Raw genomic sequence first — 15,130 nt, 5'->3', positions numbered from 1 at the left:
TAAGAGCAAATTTGCTCTCCGTACCTAAAATTACTGAAGCAGGTATGAATGTTGTTTTTCATAAAAATCATGTAAAAATTTTGCGTAAAAACGAATTACTGGTCGCGGGTAACTTACGAGGTAGAATGTACAAACTCATTTTCTCCAATGTGAAGGGCAACCAAGAGAAACATTTCTGTGCACTAGGCAGGGCTGATTTGTGGCATGCGAGGTTAGGCCACCCTAGTGACGAAAATTTAAAGAAATTGATCAGACACGATATGGCTGATGGGTTAGACTTAACTATTAATGATTTCAAACAGACCTCTAAGACCTTATGTGAGAGTTGCATGACAGGAAAATTTACTCGCCTACCATTTGAAAAGGGGACATCAAAAAGAAGTACAAGAATTTTACAAAAAATTCATACAGATATTTTTGGGCCAGTAACACCAGAAACACATGATGGAAAACGTTACTTTGTTTCTTTTATTGATGACTTCAGTCACTTTTCTCAAATTTATTTAATGTCTCATAAAAGCGAAGTCTATGATATTTTTGTTAAATATGAAGCAGAAGTTACTTCTAAGTTTCAGTCTAAAATTTCAAATTTAATTTGTGATAATGGAAAAGAGTATCTCTCGGAAAAATTCAAAAAATTTTGTAACAATAAAGGGATTAGAATTACTCCTTCCATGACTTATACTCCACAACAAAATGGAGTTGCTGAGAGGCTAAATAGATCAATTCTAGAAAAAGCTAGATGCATACTGCATAATTCAAAAATGGGTAAAATCTTTTGGGGAGATGCAGTTTTGACTGCAAATTATTTAGTAAACAGATTACCAACTTGCGCGCTTGAACATCATAAAACACCAGCAGAAATATGGTACAACAGTAAACCAAACCTTAGACACATTAGAATATTTGGTTGTGAAGCTTATGCACACGTTCCTAAACAAAAAAGCTCAAAATTAGATGCCAGATCAACGAAATGTATATTTTTAGGATATGTAAAACACGGATACAAATTATGGGATCTCGCAAATGAAAAAGTTATTTTTAGTAGAGACATTAAGTTCGACGAGTCCTCGGTAAAGAAACAGTTTTTGAAGGCGATAAAAGCAACCGAGGAAGAGCAAGATAACAGAGGTTCTACAGAAATGAAGGAAATTGAAGGAAAGATGCATAACGTTAAAAGACCGATAGAAGATTTTGCTGTCTTTGCGTTCCAAGCAGCAAATATAATTCACAATGTACCAGAAAATTATAATCAAGCGATGAACTCCCCCGATAAAGATAAATGGATGGCTGCGATGGAAGAAGAGATGAATTCTATGGCTGGAAACGAGACGTGGACCCTTATAGATAAGCCACAGGGTAGACATATAATAGGTAACAAATGGGTGTTCACCATAAAAACCGATGAATTAGGTAACATACAAAGATATAAGGCTAGGCTAGTGGCTAAGGGTTATTCACAAATACATGGAGTAGACTATGATGAAATCTTTTCTCCAGTAGTAAAATTGCAAACTGTTTGAACACTATTAAGTGTAGCTAATGACAGAAACTATGAACTACATAGCATGGATGTTAAAACTGCGTTTTTAAATGAATTCATTGACGAAGAAATTTATATGGAACAACCATTAGGTTTTACTGATGGTGACACACATCTTGTTTGTAAATTAAATCGTTCTATCTACGATCTAAAAAGCTTCCCGGAAATGGAATGAACGGCTTCATCAATTTTTAATAGGTCAGAATTTTCAAAGATCTCTGCTTGACCCTTGTTTGTATTTTATCATTACTACAGACTACGAATTTTTCTTGCTAGTTTCTGTTGACGATATAATCTTAGCTTGTAATCGTCTAAAAGTGATGGAAGACTTCAAACATGTTCTGAGTTCAGAATTCAAAATGACAGATTTGGGGGAATTGAAAAATTTCCTTGGGCTACACATTGTCAGAAATAGAAGGGATAAAATTATGACAATCAATCAACATAAATATCTGCTCAGTATATTAGTTAAATATGGAATGAAAGATTGTAAGCCCATGAAAACGCCGATAGAGGTAAAAATAAATCTAGGCAAAGAATTAGACAAGGAAGAAACTGATAAGCCTTACAGAGAGTTGTTGGGATCACTTATGTACTTAATGCTAGGCTCTCGCCCAGATTTGAGCTTCCCTTTAAACTATCTCAGTAGATTTCAGAGTCATCCCACAATTTTGCACTGGCATCATTTGACTCGTGTCTTGAGGTATTTGAAAAATACGGAAAATTATGAATTAATTTACAAACAAAATGACGCTACACCCTTAACAGGTTATGCAGACTCCGATTGGGGTAATGATAAAGTAGACCAGCGCTCAACTTCCGGATATATTTTTTTCTCTCTTGGAAATTGCGTTTCATGGGCGACCAAGAAACAAACAACAGTGGCTCTGTCATCAACAGAAGCTGAATAAGTTACTTTATGCACAGCAACTAGTGAAGGTTTGTGGCTAAAAGGTCTAATGAATTCTTTTAAAATACCAGTTGAAAAAATCATTGTAAAAGAAGACAATGCTGCTAAAAATCCAATTAATCATGGACGGATGAAACATATTGACATCAAATATAATTTTATTCGTGAATTGGTAGAGAACAAAACAGTTGTAATCGAGTATGTGCCAACGAATGCGCAAATAGCGGATATTTTGACAAAGGGAATCCCAACCCCACAATTTGAGAACTTAAGATTAAAATTAGGGGTTGAACTTCAGGGGGGATAATTGTGTCAAAATCGTCGGTTTTGTTTTTCGCGAAATTAGCTGCGCCTTATCTACACCTGATTGCAATTAAGGGGTGGATTGTAGGCTATAATCTTATCAGCTGTTTTTATATGATAAAATATGAGAGTGTCTTTTTGATAATAAAAGTCATAGAAGTGATTCGTAGTGTTCTTTTATTACAATCAACAGAAAATTCTCAGTTAGGGACACCAGAAATTAAAATTTTGTAAGGAGATTAGGAAAAATGTTAATCAATTTTACCTTAGAAGTATGTCTCTACTAGCCGAAACTATTCCGAGAAAAACATTTTCTTTCGGCCCACCTTACTATAGAGGACCATCCGGAAAAAAGGCACATGTGAAACACTGCTATTTTTCAGGAGGGACAAGCAACTACCTAGATTTCACAAAACACAATGCTACCACGTAGTAAATGTATCTAGTTTCACAATACAGGGTGTCCTGAAAGTCCCTTCCACCTCCTCTAAGATATTACCTAATTAATATTTTAAAACGAAACTTTGGGGATGTTCACAGATCATTTTTCTCCCCATGGGGGGGGGATACGGACCCCAACATTTTTTTTTAAATGGCAACCCCCCCCCCCCCCCCCCCCCCCCGTGTGACACATCAATCGAAAGAATATGAAACAAGGCAATTTTTAGCGCAAACCGCAAGTCAAAGCTTGATTTTTGACAAAATGGCGGCCGGTCAAAGTTCAATATAACGGAATTTTGACATCTCTGCTTTTGTCAACGAATTGGGACGAAACCTTGATGTTTTTGGGACGAGAATAACGATTCTGACAGTAGTTTTCTAAAAAATTCTGTCCTTTTCAAAATGGCGACCTTGAGAGGGTATTGGATATTCAGACTGCGTGTCGGTGGATTTGCATGAAACTTGGTATCTGGTGATACTTCGGCACAGGGAAGATGAATCTTCCGTTGGATTTTTTAAATTTCGAAAAAATTTCAACATGGTGGCGGAAAAATGGCGGAAACTTGGTAGTACGGACGTTTACGGTTGGATTCGCATGAGACTCGGAAATGTATTGGTTTCTGCTTTGATAAAAATGGCTCTCCCGTATTACATTAAATTGTTATATACATTCCCGATTTGTTAAATACATTCAAAATGGCGGCTGGGTTTCATGCGAATGCAACCGTAAGCGTCCACAATACCAAGTTTTCGCGATTTTGAAGTTATTCAGAATTTCAAGGATTCAATGAAAGATGCGTTTTTCTCGTGCTCAAATACCCCCGGCTACCAAGTTTCATGCAAACCCACCGATTAGCAGCCTAAATATTCTGTTACCCCTCTAGGTGACCATTTTGAACGCCGCCATTTTGGAAAGGACAGAACTTTCCAAAAAAACTAATGCCAGAATCGTTTTTCTCGTCCCAAAAAACTGACAGATACCAGGTTCCGTCTCAATCTGTCGGCAAATACAGAAAGGTTTAATTTCCGTTATTTCCGTAATTTTGACCGGTCGCCATTTTGTCAAAAATCAAGATTTTGAATTGCGGTTTGCGCCAAAAAAAAATTGTTTTTCATCTTCTTTCGATTGATGTGTCAAATTAAAGGAGGGTTGCCATTTGAGCAAAAAACTCGGGGTCCATTTCCCCTCTCCATGGGTGGGGGGGACGTCAAAGTAGCTGACATTGATCTATGAATATTCCCAAAATTTCGTTTCAAAATATTGATTACGTAAAAAATTAAGAGGGGGTGGAAGGGACTTTTGGGACACCCTATATAATTAGTAAGGCGGCTCGAAAAGAATTTTTGAGACACCTCAGTATGGACACCTAAAAAAATGGGAAAGAACGTAGAGATATTCCCTTTTTCAAGTTTATCACTTTTTCCCCAGCTTTAGCTAGGATTATTGCGACTCTGTGCTAAAAAAAATTCAAGATACTACTAAGTAATACTAGTACTAATACTAGTAATTTTTTGGTGTTATTTACTACAAGAGATGGAAGAATCCACTTTTGAATCATGTTAGATCGTACTTCGGCACAATTCGAGAGGAAAAGGTATCATATAAAATTGGTATGCATGAACTTTCATGGTTTAAGCTCTAATAGAAAAAATTGATACGCATGAACTTTCATGGTTTAAGCTCTAATAGAAATAGAGCTTATTAATTACTTCCGGAAGAATTATGAGGCCAACGTACTTCAATGAAAAAAGACGGTTCCATTGGTCAATGTAAGTAGCAGCAAAAGATTAATTAAGTTTGAATGAAAACAAGAAGGTGTGACAGTTAAATTGATATCTACAAAAAGAAACAGAGAGAATTCCCAATATTCCACCACGCTTGGGCTTCTGGAAGTCGTGGATGATGGGAAGGGAAGAAGTGGGGTTTCCCTCCCAATGGTAAATAATGGTACCTATTTGAAAGGTTACTATCCTTTCATTACAGAAAATGTTAAGATATTCATCTGGGATCACTATCTGTTGAATATTTTACACTTTGAGAGGAGTAGGGTAGTGGTGGAGGTTAGAGGGGGGAGGGGGGAGACCTTCCCTTACTAGCTCTGTTGTGGCCGCACTTCTCCTCGCTCTGCCCTCTGCCCTTGATCATAAGGAATGACCAAAAACCAAATGTATGTGTGCCCTTTTTCCAATTGATTGATATTTTCCCGGACTTTCGTGGACTGTTTGAAGCACTACTCGGCGGAGTTTGGGTGTGAAACTTCTTGAATGTATGACTTTACTCCTACACAATTTTTCGCACCAAAAAGCTTAAAATCGAAAAAAGTTCACATGTGCTCTTATTTCGGTACACTCTTTTATGTCCAGACAGTCAGCAATGGAGCAAGAAAGAAACAAGTTCGCGAGGATTTACACGTATTATTTCCGGGCGTTTTTTCAAGGCAGAGCCTTTGAGATTAAGTATCTAAAATTAAAGTCTCCAAAATGGCCATAATAACTCTACAAAGAGATGTAAAAAATTTTTTTAAAAAAAGTCTCTGGAACCGGAATCTCTAAATCTAAAGTTCCCCCAGATAGAACTTCCAGAGTGAGAACTCTCCCCAAATTCTGTCCCCTCCAAACTCTTCACTTTATACTCAGTTAACTAGCTTTGAAAAGTTTCCTTGCGAAATACGCTGAATCGTGCTAAGAAACTGATGTTTTAACATCAATTTTTGAAAAATTCACAACTGTTGTGGCGATGGTTTGTGCAATGATTAAAATTCTGGTTTCGTAGACAAAGCAAATTAATGACGTGCAAATGAGGCGTTCTCCTGTGGTAAAATTCTGGCAGAGAATATTGTGCAAAATTAGATGAAAATCAGGTTATCAGCAAGATATGACATCTTTCCCGAGGGAACTTTTCATGTACATTTCATTGTTGTTCCAGTGATATTCTTCATCTTGATTTTCATAAGTACATAATAAGCCTCAAATTTTAGACCCCTCCCTGGAAATCAGCAATATTTTAAAGATATTGCTATAAAATATGCACTCTATTGACCTGAAAAAATAATCGATTTTTGGTTATTGATGTGTAGATATAGAAAAACTAATAACTTACCAGTAAACCGGTTTCGACGCTAGGCAATAGGGTTAAGCGACTTCCTTCGACTAATTGATTCTCATGGACAGTGCCATTTCGGAGTTGTCTGCACAAAAAAAATAAAAAAACAACGACAACGTGAGGAATGCATCATTTATGAGGAAAATGAGAAAATCGGAAACTACAACTATATTATGTTATATTATATTATGATTATAATTTGATAATAGCAAATTATGAGATACGGAGCAGGTTCTGATACAAGTCTTTCTGCTCGCACAGTGATACTATCACACTTTGCCTGTCCATTTAGACTTATGATATCCTACAAAATTGCACAATATTTGACCCTGTTCTAACACACACAGGTCTAAAAGCGGCGCAAGTCTTCGTCTTCGGAATCGTAAAAAAGTAATCGTAGGAGAAATTATTGCAGATGCGCCATGGGGCGGGGGGGGGGGGGGGGGACGTTTCCGGCTACTTATGGGGTCAATTGTGCTGTACTCGTTCATGATACGTCAAAATGGATGAAATTTTTGCTCTGGAAGGCAACAATGGGTCAACATCTTTAAGGAAACATTTATTTGAACACTTAATAAGAGGTATTCCAAAAGGCCTTTTAGGCTTATTTGCGGTAGCAGGAGGTCAATTTTATGCAACGAAATTTTTTGCACTTCACATGGAGCCCATTTGGCGACTTTTTTTTGATGATACGCGTTCCTCCTCTCAAAGTCGATACAAATCCACCCTACTATACAAGGCACCACACGGTGGTCGCTTGCAAAGACATGAGGCTATGGAGAACTCGTATCGGGGCTGCCACAGAATTTAGAAAAGGAAATTCCCTGACAGTTCCCCGATTTTCCTGACCCATTCTGGTGAAATTCCCTGACAACTGAGAGTATGTCAGACGCTCAAAAAGACATGTTTTGAAATCGTTTTCAGGCGATATTTGTTGTTCGAAACGTCAAACCTATTCTAGAGAGGAAATAAAGGTGACTGGACAATTTTTCCTTGACATTTCCAGATTTTCCTTAACTTTTTAAAATTCTCTCACTTTTCCCGGTTTTCCCTGACTGTGGCAACCCTGTCGTATGTACATACGGGGGACAGGTGTAGCCACCTTGGCGCTGCTTGGTTTGTCTGTGTGTGAATTGGTAGGCCGACATTCATAATTTCAAATTTGAGGGAAATATTTTGTGCTTCATTTGTGATAATTGTTGCGCTAAAAATATACCAAGGGCTCAAGTATTTTCGACATGTCACCAAAGAACCAATTGGTCAGCTTATTTCACGATAGCGCTCTAATTTCTTCTTTAGAGCCGAACGATGTGATCGAAAAAAAAAACGCTTTCCAGCCAGAGTGGAAACGAGAGGTAGATTTGGACTAATCGTTTCTATGAAAACAGTTGCGCCTACTGAGCCTGACAGGTCGGAAAATCGTCCCCCTTGAACTTTATATTTTCTGGATAAGGGGTGGTTTTAGAGGGTAGGTTAATATAGGATGTTTTGAAGGTCACGATGAGACGAGTTTTTTGAGGTATCGTCGACTAAGATCGGACGAGTTCGGAAAATCATCCCCCAGTGATCTTGACGTCACTGAACTAGGGGATGGGCCGATTTTCACCAAAAATGAAACTTGATCTAGACCTCATAGCAGTGAAGAACCATGCTTAGTTTCGTTTTGATCGTGTGGATAGTTCCGGAAAAAAAACGGTCGCAAAGGTTCGTTAGATCATATATATATATATATATATATATATATATATATATATATATATATATATAAACTCAGGGCTTCAGGATCGATGCTCTTTGAGCGAAAATTCCCGAAAATTACGAGGTCGCACCGTCTGCAATAGGTAGATATTTCTTCGAAATCTACCTAAAAGCATATGCCGCGTGGCAAAGATTTAGTACTTCATTTTTGCCGTCCATCTATAACAAAAAAATTGAAGTTCTATTTTTTCCAGCCCTCTAGGTCTGTAAAATGATCGTACCGGGCAAGTAAACGAGTGAATATGGCAACGCAGTAGTTTGCGTAAAAAGTAAACCATGTGGCAAATATTTATTGCTTCAAATAAGCCGTCCATTCATGCCAAAAAAATGGATGGTGCGTATGATGGCCTTGAACATGTTTTGATCCATCGCTTTAAAGGAGTGACTCAAAACGGCCGAACTTCCCTGAAATATGCCTACCCTGAAGCAAACTTCCTCGAAACCTTCTGGCTCATCGCTTATAAGACACGGATCATTACTCGACCCTTAGTACACCTCCTTGTTGAGATATCAAAGAGGTCCATCTGAAAACTGTAATGAATTTTTTTACTTTAAAGATACAAAAAACCGTCGTAAAATTTAAAAAAAAAAAATAATTGAAGGGGAAAAAAGGAGTAGGCAGGCCGGCCGTACATACAGGTGGTAGGTGAGAGGGTGATTATCGTCTCTCTTGCATCTGCATTAACAATTAATGATAATTGTCGAGAAGAGGGCCCCTTCTTGAAATCATCATGTATTCACACATAACTACAACTTTCAAGCTCCTTAACCTTGCCGTATTATTGCACTTCTTATGCGCCTTCATCCTCATGGATACCTAAAATGCTTCTCTATTAACGACTTCATGAATGTTGGCAAGGCCGAGTCTGTCACCCATACCAAAATATTGGGACATACCATTGTATTAAATGTTTTTTACTTTCCTCTGGCGGGTAGAGGAAGTATTGTCATCAAAAAAAAAAAAAAAAAAAAAAAAAAAAAAAAAAAAAAAAAAAAAAAAAAGTTGAAAATTCATCATCTCTAGGCGTCTGAAGGTGCCTGGTGTAAAAAGAACCTTTGAAAAAAATGTGTGTCCGTCCGTCCAGCGTACCCCAAATCTGTGTACAGCCGTATCTCAAAATCTATTCGTTCAATTTCATTCATAATTTGCATGAGGGACCATGTCTACGGTCTCCTTAAGCGCGGCAAGTGATTTTGGGGTACGCTAAAATTTGAAAGGAGTAGAGGCCAAACATGATTCTTAGCAAAATCACACAGAGAGCTCATTTTGAAAGACTAACTTTTGAAAAAATGCCATGAATTCTTTGAAAGTAGACATCAAGCACAACCTGGGTCATTCTTTAAAGCGTCCAGCCCACCTACAAACTAGGGGCCTCAAAGAGGCTCATCGATGGAACTGTTGACTGTTGCCTTTCAAAGATCGTCGGGCCGACGATCTTTGAGGGTAACCGATGTGTTCGGGATACATCACAGATCAGATCTTGAAATTTTCAAGGCATTCCGTGCAGAAATGGCTGAGAAATAGAAGAATTAGTGCCAGTTTGAAAGCCCCAGTTTGTACGTGGGCTGGACGCTTTAGGCTGAGCTGAGCACCGAGCGACCGAGCCGTAAGTCCGTAAAAGATCTTTGGACTAAACTCAAAATTCAAGGGATACGAGGCACAAAAAAGGGCACTCCGTTCCGCGCGATCACACTAACAGCTCACTATGAAGGGCTGCAGATTTTGAAAAAATGCTTTTAATTCTTTGAAAGGTGGCATCAAGGACCAGGAGACGGAACACTCCTGGGTATTAGCAGCAAGTGCTTTGTGTCGGGTGAAACCTATGATTTCAATTGCGTTATATAATGCGTCATATAGGGTGTCCCAAAAGTCCCTTCCACCCTCTCTAAAATTGTACCAAATTAATAGTTTGAAACGAGACTTTGGGGATGTTCATTGTTCATAGATCAATATTAGCTGCTTGTAGGGCCCCCACGAAGAGGAGCTACGAACCCAAAATGTTTTTTCAAATGGCAAGCTCTCCCCCCCCCCCCCCCCTTGTGACTAATCAATCGGAAGTGGATGGATAAGAAAAAATTTGGCGCAAATCGCCAATCAAAATCTTGATTTTTAACAAAATGGCGGCCGGTCAACGTTCAAAGTGACGGAAATTTGACACCTCTTTTTGTTGACGGATAGGGACAAAATCTGGTATCGGGGGATATTTTGGAGACGAAAAAAACTATTCTAGCATCAGTTTTCCGTAAAATTCTGTCCTTTTCAAAATCAAAAAATATTTTTTTCTGGCGGCGGTCAAAACGTCGAGGTGGGCCGGTAACAACATATTTAGGCTGCTTATCGGTGGATTTGCATGAAACTTGATAGCCGGGGGTATTTCGGCACAAGAAAAACGAATCTATCATTGGATTTTTGAAATTCTGACTGACTTCAAAATTGCGCCGAAAAAATGGCGGAAACTTGGTATTACGGACGTTTACGGATGGATTCGAATGAAACTTGGGCGTGATTTTGAGAGTATTAAACATTTTAGAAATGTAATGCAAGAGAGTCATTTTTGTCGAACCAGAAACCAACGAGATCGCGATTTTCATGCAATTCCAACCATAAACGTCCGTAATACAAAGTTTCCGCCATTTTTTCGGCGCATTTTGCAGTTATTCAGATTTTCAAAAATTCAATGAAAGATTCGCTTTTCTCGTGTCGAAATACCCCCGGATACCAAGTTTAATGCAAACCCACCGATAAGCAGCCTATATAAACTCTTACCGCTCCAGGGCGCCGTTTTGACCGCCGCCATTTTGAAAAGGACCGAATTTTCTTCCAGAATCCAGAATCGTTCTTCTCGGTCAAAAAACGGCAGCGCCCGCGCTGCGCCGCCCTAATCTGAGCGTCAACTTTGGCTACTACTGGTTTTTCGCATTTTTTTGTCCGACTTGACAAGCATGTAAAAAATCGCACCTTCAATTTTTGGACTCTTTATCGTAGAAAATGAGGGGATAATAAATGTTTCTGCCAGGGAATGTTTTTAGGCCTCCGTGGAGCCCTTGCGAACACAGAAAAAGACGATTTTTATCGACTTTTCAGCGATTTTTGCGAATGTTTTTGAATGACTTGGCAACCACGCAAAATTTTGGCCTTCAATAAACACGATTTTTATCGACTTTTCAGCGATTTTTGCCAATGTTTTTGAATGAATTGGCAACCACGCAAAATTTTGGCCTTCAATTTTCAGAGACTCTCTTCATGGCAGAATAAGATCTCGTAAGACGTATTTCATTTTGGTCTTTTTTAGTATCTTCTCAGAGGCAAAAAAGAGATTTCTCTTGACTCCCATTCATCACTTTAAAAACCTTGAATATTTTAATTCTTTGGTTTATGTATTTGAGCATCCATACTATAAGCTCCGAGACCTCCTAATTTTCCATAACTAGTAACGCTTAGTTCCAGCATTCCACTGGGACGATTTTCATGATTTTTGCGGCTATCAACGGGCATTTGTCTCTAGATGAGCCCGCTCCATTCAGATTTTTAAAATATCACCCAGGTTTTTTTTCATATTAGGTGGTTAAGTTGCGAATTCTCCCATTTAAATAATGTTAATTTATGTTTTTTGTCATAATTCGTTTAAGCGTTCTACTGAGCCGATTTCCTTGATTTTTGCGGGTATTGACAGGTGATAGGCCCTAGATGAGCCCGATCTAATCAGATTTTGGAAATAGGACCTAAGTTTTTTATACAGGGTGTAACAAACGTCTGTCCCACCCCTCCTAACTTTTGAACGAATTGAGCTAGGGAAATGAAACTAAGGGAATGTACCTATCTCAAAGGGGACCATCCTTTGGGGGGAGGGGGGGATCAAAATTTTGGTCTCCCCCTCGGGGGGGGGGGGGCAGCTTTTTTTTCCAAATAGCAACCCCTATCTTGAGGATACCTCATTCGAAAGAGCATAAAAAATTAAGAATTTTGGCGCAAACCGCAGATCAATATCTTAATTTTTGACCGAGTTATGGTAGGTCAAAGGTCAAATTTGCCCTATTTTCGAAAAATCATAACTCCGGTTCAAATTATCGTAAAGAAAAAAGTAAAACGGAAAAATTTACCAAATTGTGTTCGCTTTTAAGTAAAAATTGCAGAAATCACTTCGAACTAATTTTAAGGGGTAGGGGGTGTAACGAGGCAAATCCCCCTTCTCTGCGAAGCAGCTCCAGGCCATCAGAGGCAAATACGTACTCTGGTATAAGATCTACCAACGTTACTGGAGGTGCCGAAATGAGCTCGCCGGGATCCTGAATTCGGGCGCCAATTTTAAAATGAGTTTGAAAAAGGAAGAATCATCAAAATCTTATGTCTCAAATTTAGGGTTCTTGGTTTATTTACAAAAACTTTCGAAAAAATGTCATTTCGTTAGCTAAATTTGTGAGGATCCTACACTCAAAATTATGATAGTAATAATCTACGATACATAATTCTGGAAATGAAACAAAAGGGAAGCCGAAATGCCACTCACTAACGTGCACCTCAAGGCTTCAAATTCCAGGATACATGTAAGAGGAGAGGAGGAGTGAAGCTGGGCGAGATGCTACTCGCTAACGTGCACCTCAGCACAGGGGAAGAGAAAAGAGGAAAGTGAATGGACAGAGGGCTCGACGAGATGCCACTCACTAACGTGCACCTCAAGTCGAGAAAGATTTAGAAAAGACTAGCAGGAAACCCGTGCTACGCACAGGAAAACCCCACCATCAGCAATCACTGTGATTAGTGATCAGTTACTAATTGTGTTTCTGAATTATTATCTACTATTTCAAAATTGGCGAGACGCACTGGTTTGATTAAAAAGTTGATATTAGTAGTATGCTGCTATTTTGGTCTGTTCTGCAATAAGCTCACATGATAATTATAATAATCAAAAATTCCCAATCAAAAGTTGGTTATTTTCATAAAGATTTGTTACTTTTGTCAGTTCAATGTTTAATTGAAGTTAGCTGGTGAGTTTCAGCCGCGAAATAATTACGGGATTTAACCAGCGGTTTCGTTTAATTCACAGCAATGGCGGGTTTGTCATCTACATCGCGGAGAAAACTTGATTTTTCCTGGGCTTTTGTAAAACAAATTAGAAATTACACGATAATCACCACGGTATCACGGCAAATACGTCGTGTTCCTAGCGAATTTTTAAGATCATTACAATTGCGCGTTATTTACATCAATATCGTGGCATACACGCGAATCTCTGACTCAATTAAGATTACGTAAATGTGCGCATAAAACTCATAAACATCTGTTACTTGAGATGGGCGAAAACGTATGATTTTCCTTCAATTTTGTATGATACCACATACCCACTCCGGAGTTCAAATAGTTGCTCGCTTCAATTCTGCTTGTTAAAAGTGACGAATTGGAAGAATCCAATCTTAATTTCACGAGAACCATATGGGATGTAACCATCGGTTTCCCTATATAAGATTTAATGTTTTGAAATAAAAAAAAAAAAAAAAAAAAAAAAAGAAAAGAGCATTAGCGATGATTTAAAATTTTGCAAGTAAGACTCATGTGTTTTGGTTAAACTATGATAGAAACAGAAAGCAGGTGAAGAATGTCGAAGCGATGTTCTAGTTTTGCTCCGCTGTCAGCACCGCGTCTGCAGGCGCACTGCGCAGTGTGACCGAGCCGTCATCACAGTATAGAACGCCTTCAATCTAGCAAGCGGCAATTTGGACATCTTCCGTGGTGAAATAGTTGTATCAAGAGCGCCCTCCACGATCGGAGTCAAATATTGATGAAATGCGCGCGAAACCCCCGCTTCTCCTCCGATTGAAGCGTTGCACACCGTCTTTATGTTCCATTATGATTTATTTATTTTATTTTTGAAGCCAAGCAACAGATTCTCTAAAAATTTCCCGAGAATTTGCCTTAATCATTTCAAAACAGAAGATAAAAGTAACAAAAAGTAACCCCAGGCGACGTGAAGACTAAATCACAACAATTTTTTTACTTTCGAACTTGAGCAGGTAAATTTTTTCAAAAAAAAAAAAAGCAAAAAAAAGCAAAACAAAACGAAAGGTTCCGCGGAGCACATTTTTCACTAATCTTGCAAAAAACGGAAGAAAACTCAAACGAATGCGCGAACCAATCGCGAAAATCGCGAGCCAATGTCATAGAATGAAGAGACTACGTCAGTCTCTTTATTCTATGCCGATGCATAGACAGATTTTCCAGATTTTCACATCCCTGAGAGAGTAGCCCGGCAACGGATGCACGAGTCGGAGCTCGCAACAATCATGGCGCGGCGTTTCCAACAGCGCGACGCCGAACTCGTTCCATCTTCCTCGCACTCGTTGGACGCTTAACTCCTTCCATCTTCCTCGCACCCGTTGCGCGTACCAGAAGAACACACGTAAAATTTATCAGCTGTCTTTCAGCGCGAAACGCGGAAATCGCTCCATCTCGCTCGCACTCTCTCTCGCACCCGATGTCCTTACGGAAAAATCGACCCACGCGGACCGCGATATCCCGCGAACCGGCGGGCGGATCGCGAAATCCTCCCTTATCCGGCGCCTCGCGGTAGAGAGGGATCCCAGTGCGGAATCTCAGGGTCACACGGCCTCCCGTTCACGAGATCCGCTGATACGTGAGTGAGTCAGTCAGTCAGTGAGTGAGTCAATCAACGTGAAGTCTGCTTTATTAGTATAGATGAGAGAGGAGAGAGGAGATGACCCTCCGGAAAGGAAAGGGTGATGAACGATGTTTGGCTTATAGGCCCACAGATTGATTTGAAGATATTGGAAGATGATCTCGACATTCGTTGCAAAACTTTTGTTACAAGAAAAATTAATTGAAATATAAAATTTACAGAAATGGATGTAGGAAAATTTCCTACAGAAGTTTATAGTAGTTTAGAATTTTTTTTACAATTTTACGTTTTGGGTAAATCTACGGAAAACCCTGATTTCGCAGTCCAATGAGCATCTTCGGGAGAGAAAAAGGAGAGAAACAGTATTCCATTTCTTCTCATTATTCAAACAGCTGATGTACCGTCACCGGGCGTCGCGGCGCGGTGTCGCCAAGCCGTGA

General features: G+C 39.1%; 1 protein-coding gene across 2 annotated transcripts in view; it reads right to left on the bottom strand.

The window, feature by feature from the left end:
- stx (ubiquitin-like domain-containing protein stuxnet) overlaps positions 1 to 15,130 on the bottom strand; it is a 132,806-nt gene that overhangs the window by 94,362 nt on the left and 23,314 nt on the right. Inside the window, exon 2 of one of the 2 annotated variants that reach the window (XM_019041819.2) lies at positions 6,298 to 6,385. The exons of the other annotated variant lie outside the window; for it this stretch is intronic. Within the exon in view, the coding sequence (XP_018897364.2) occupies positions 6,298 to 6,385 (88 nt within the window). The remainder of the gene's footprint in view (positions 1 to 6,297; positions 6,386 to 15,130) is intronic. 2 annotated transcript variants of the gene reach the window in all.

The sequence above is a fragment of the Bemisia tabaci genome, chromosome 1 (assembly GCF_918797505.1).
Source record: "Bemisia tabaci chromosome 1, PGI_BMITA_v3".
NCBI classification, from domain to species: Eukaryota; Metazoa; Arthropoda; class Insecta; order Hemiptera; family Aleyrodidae; genus Bemisia; species Bemisia tabaci.
The sequence above is the reverse complement of the archived record's forward strand: the minus strand, read 5'-3'. Positions and strand labels throughout refer to the sequence as shown.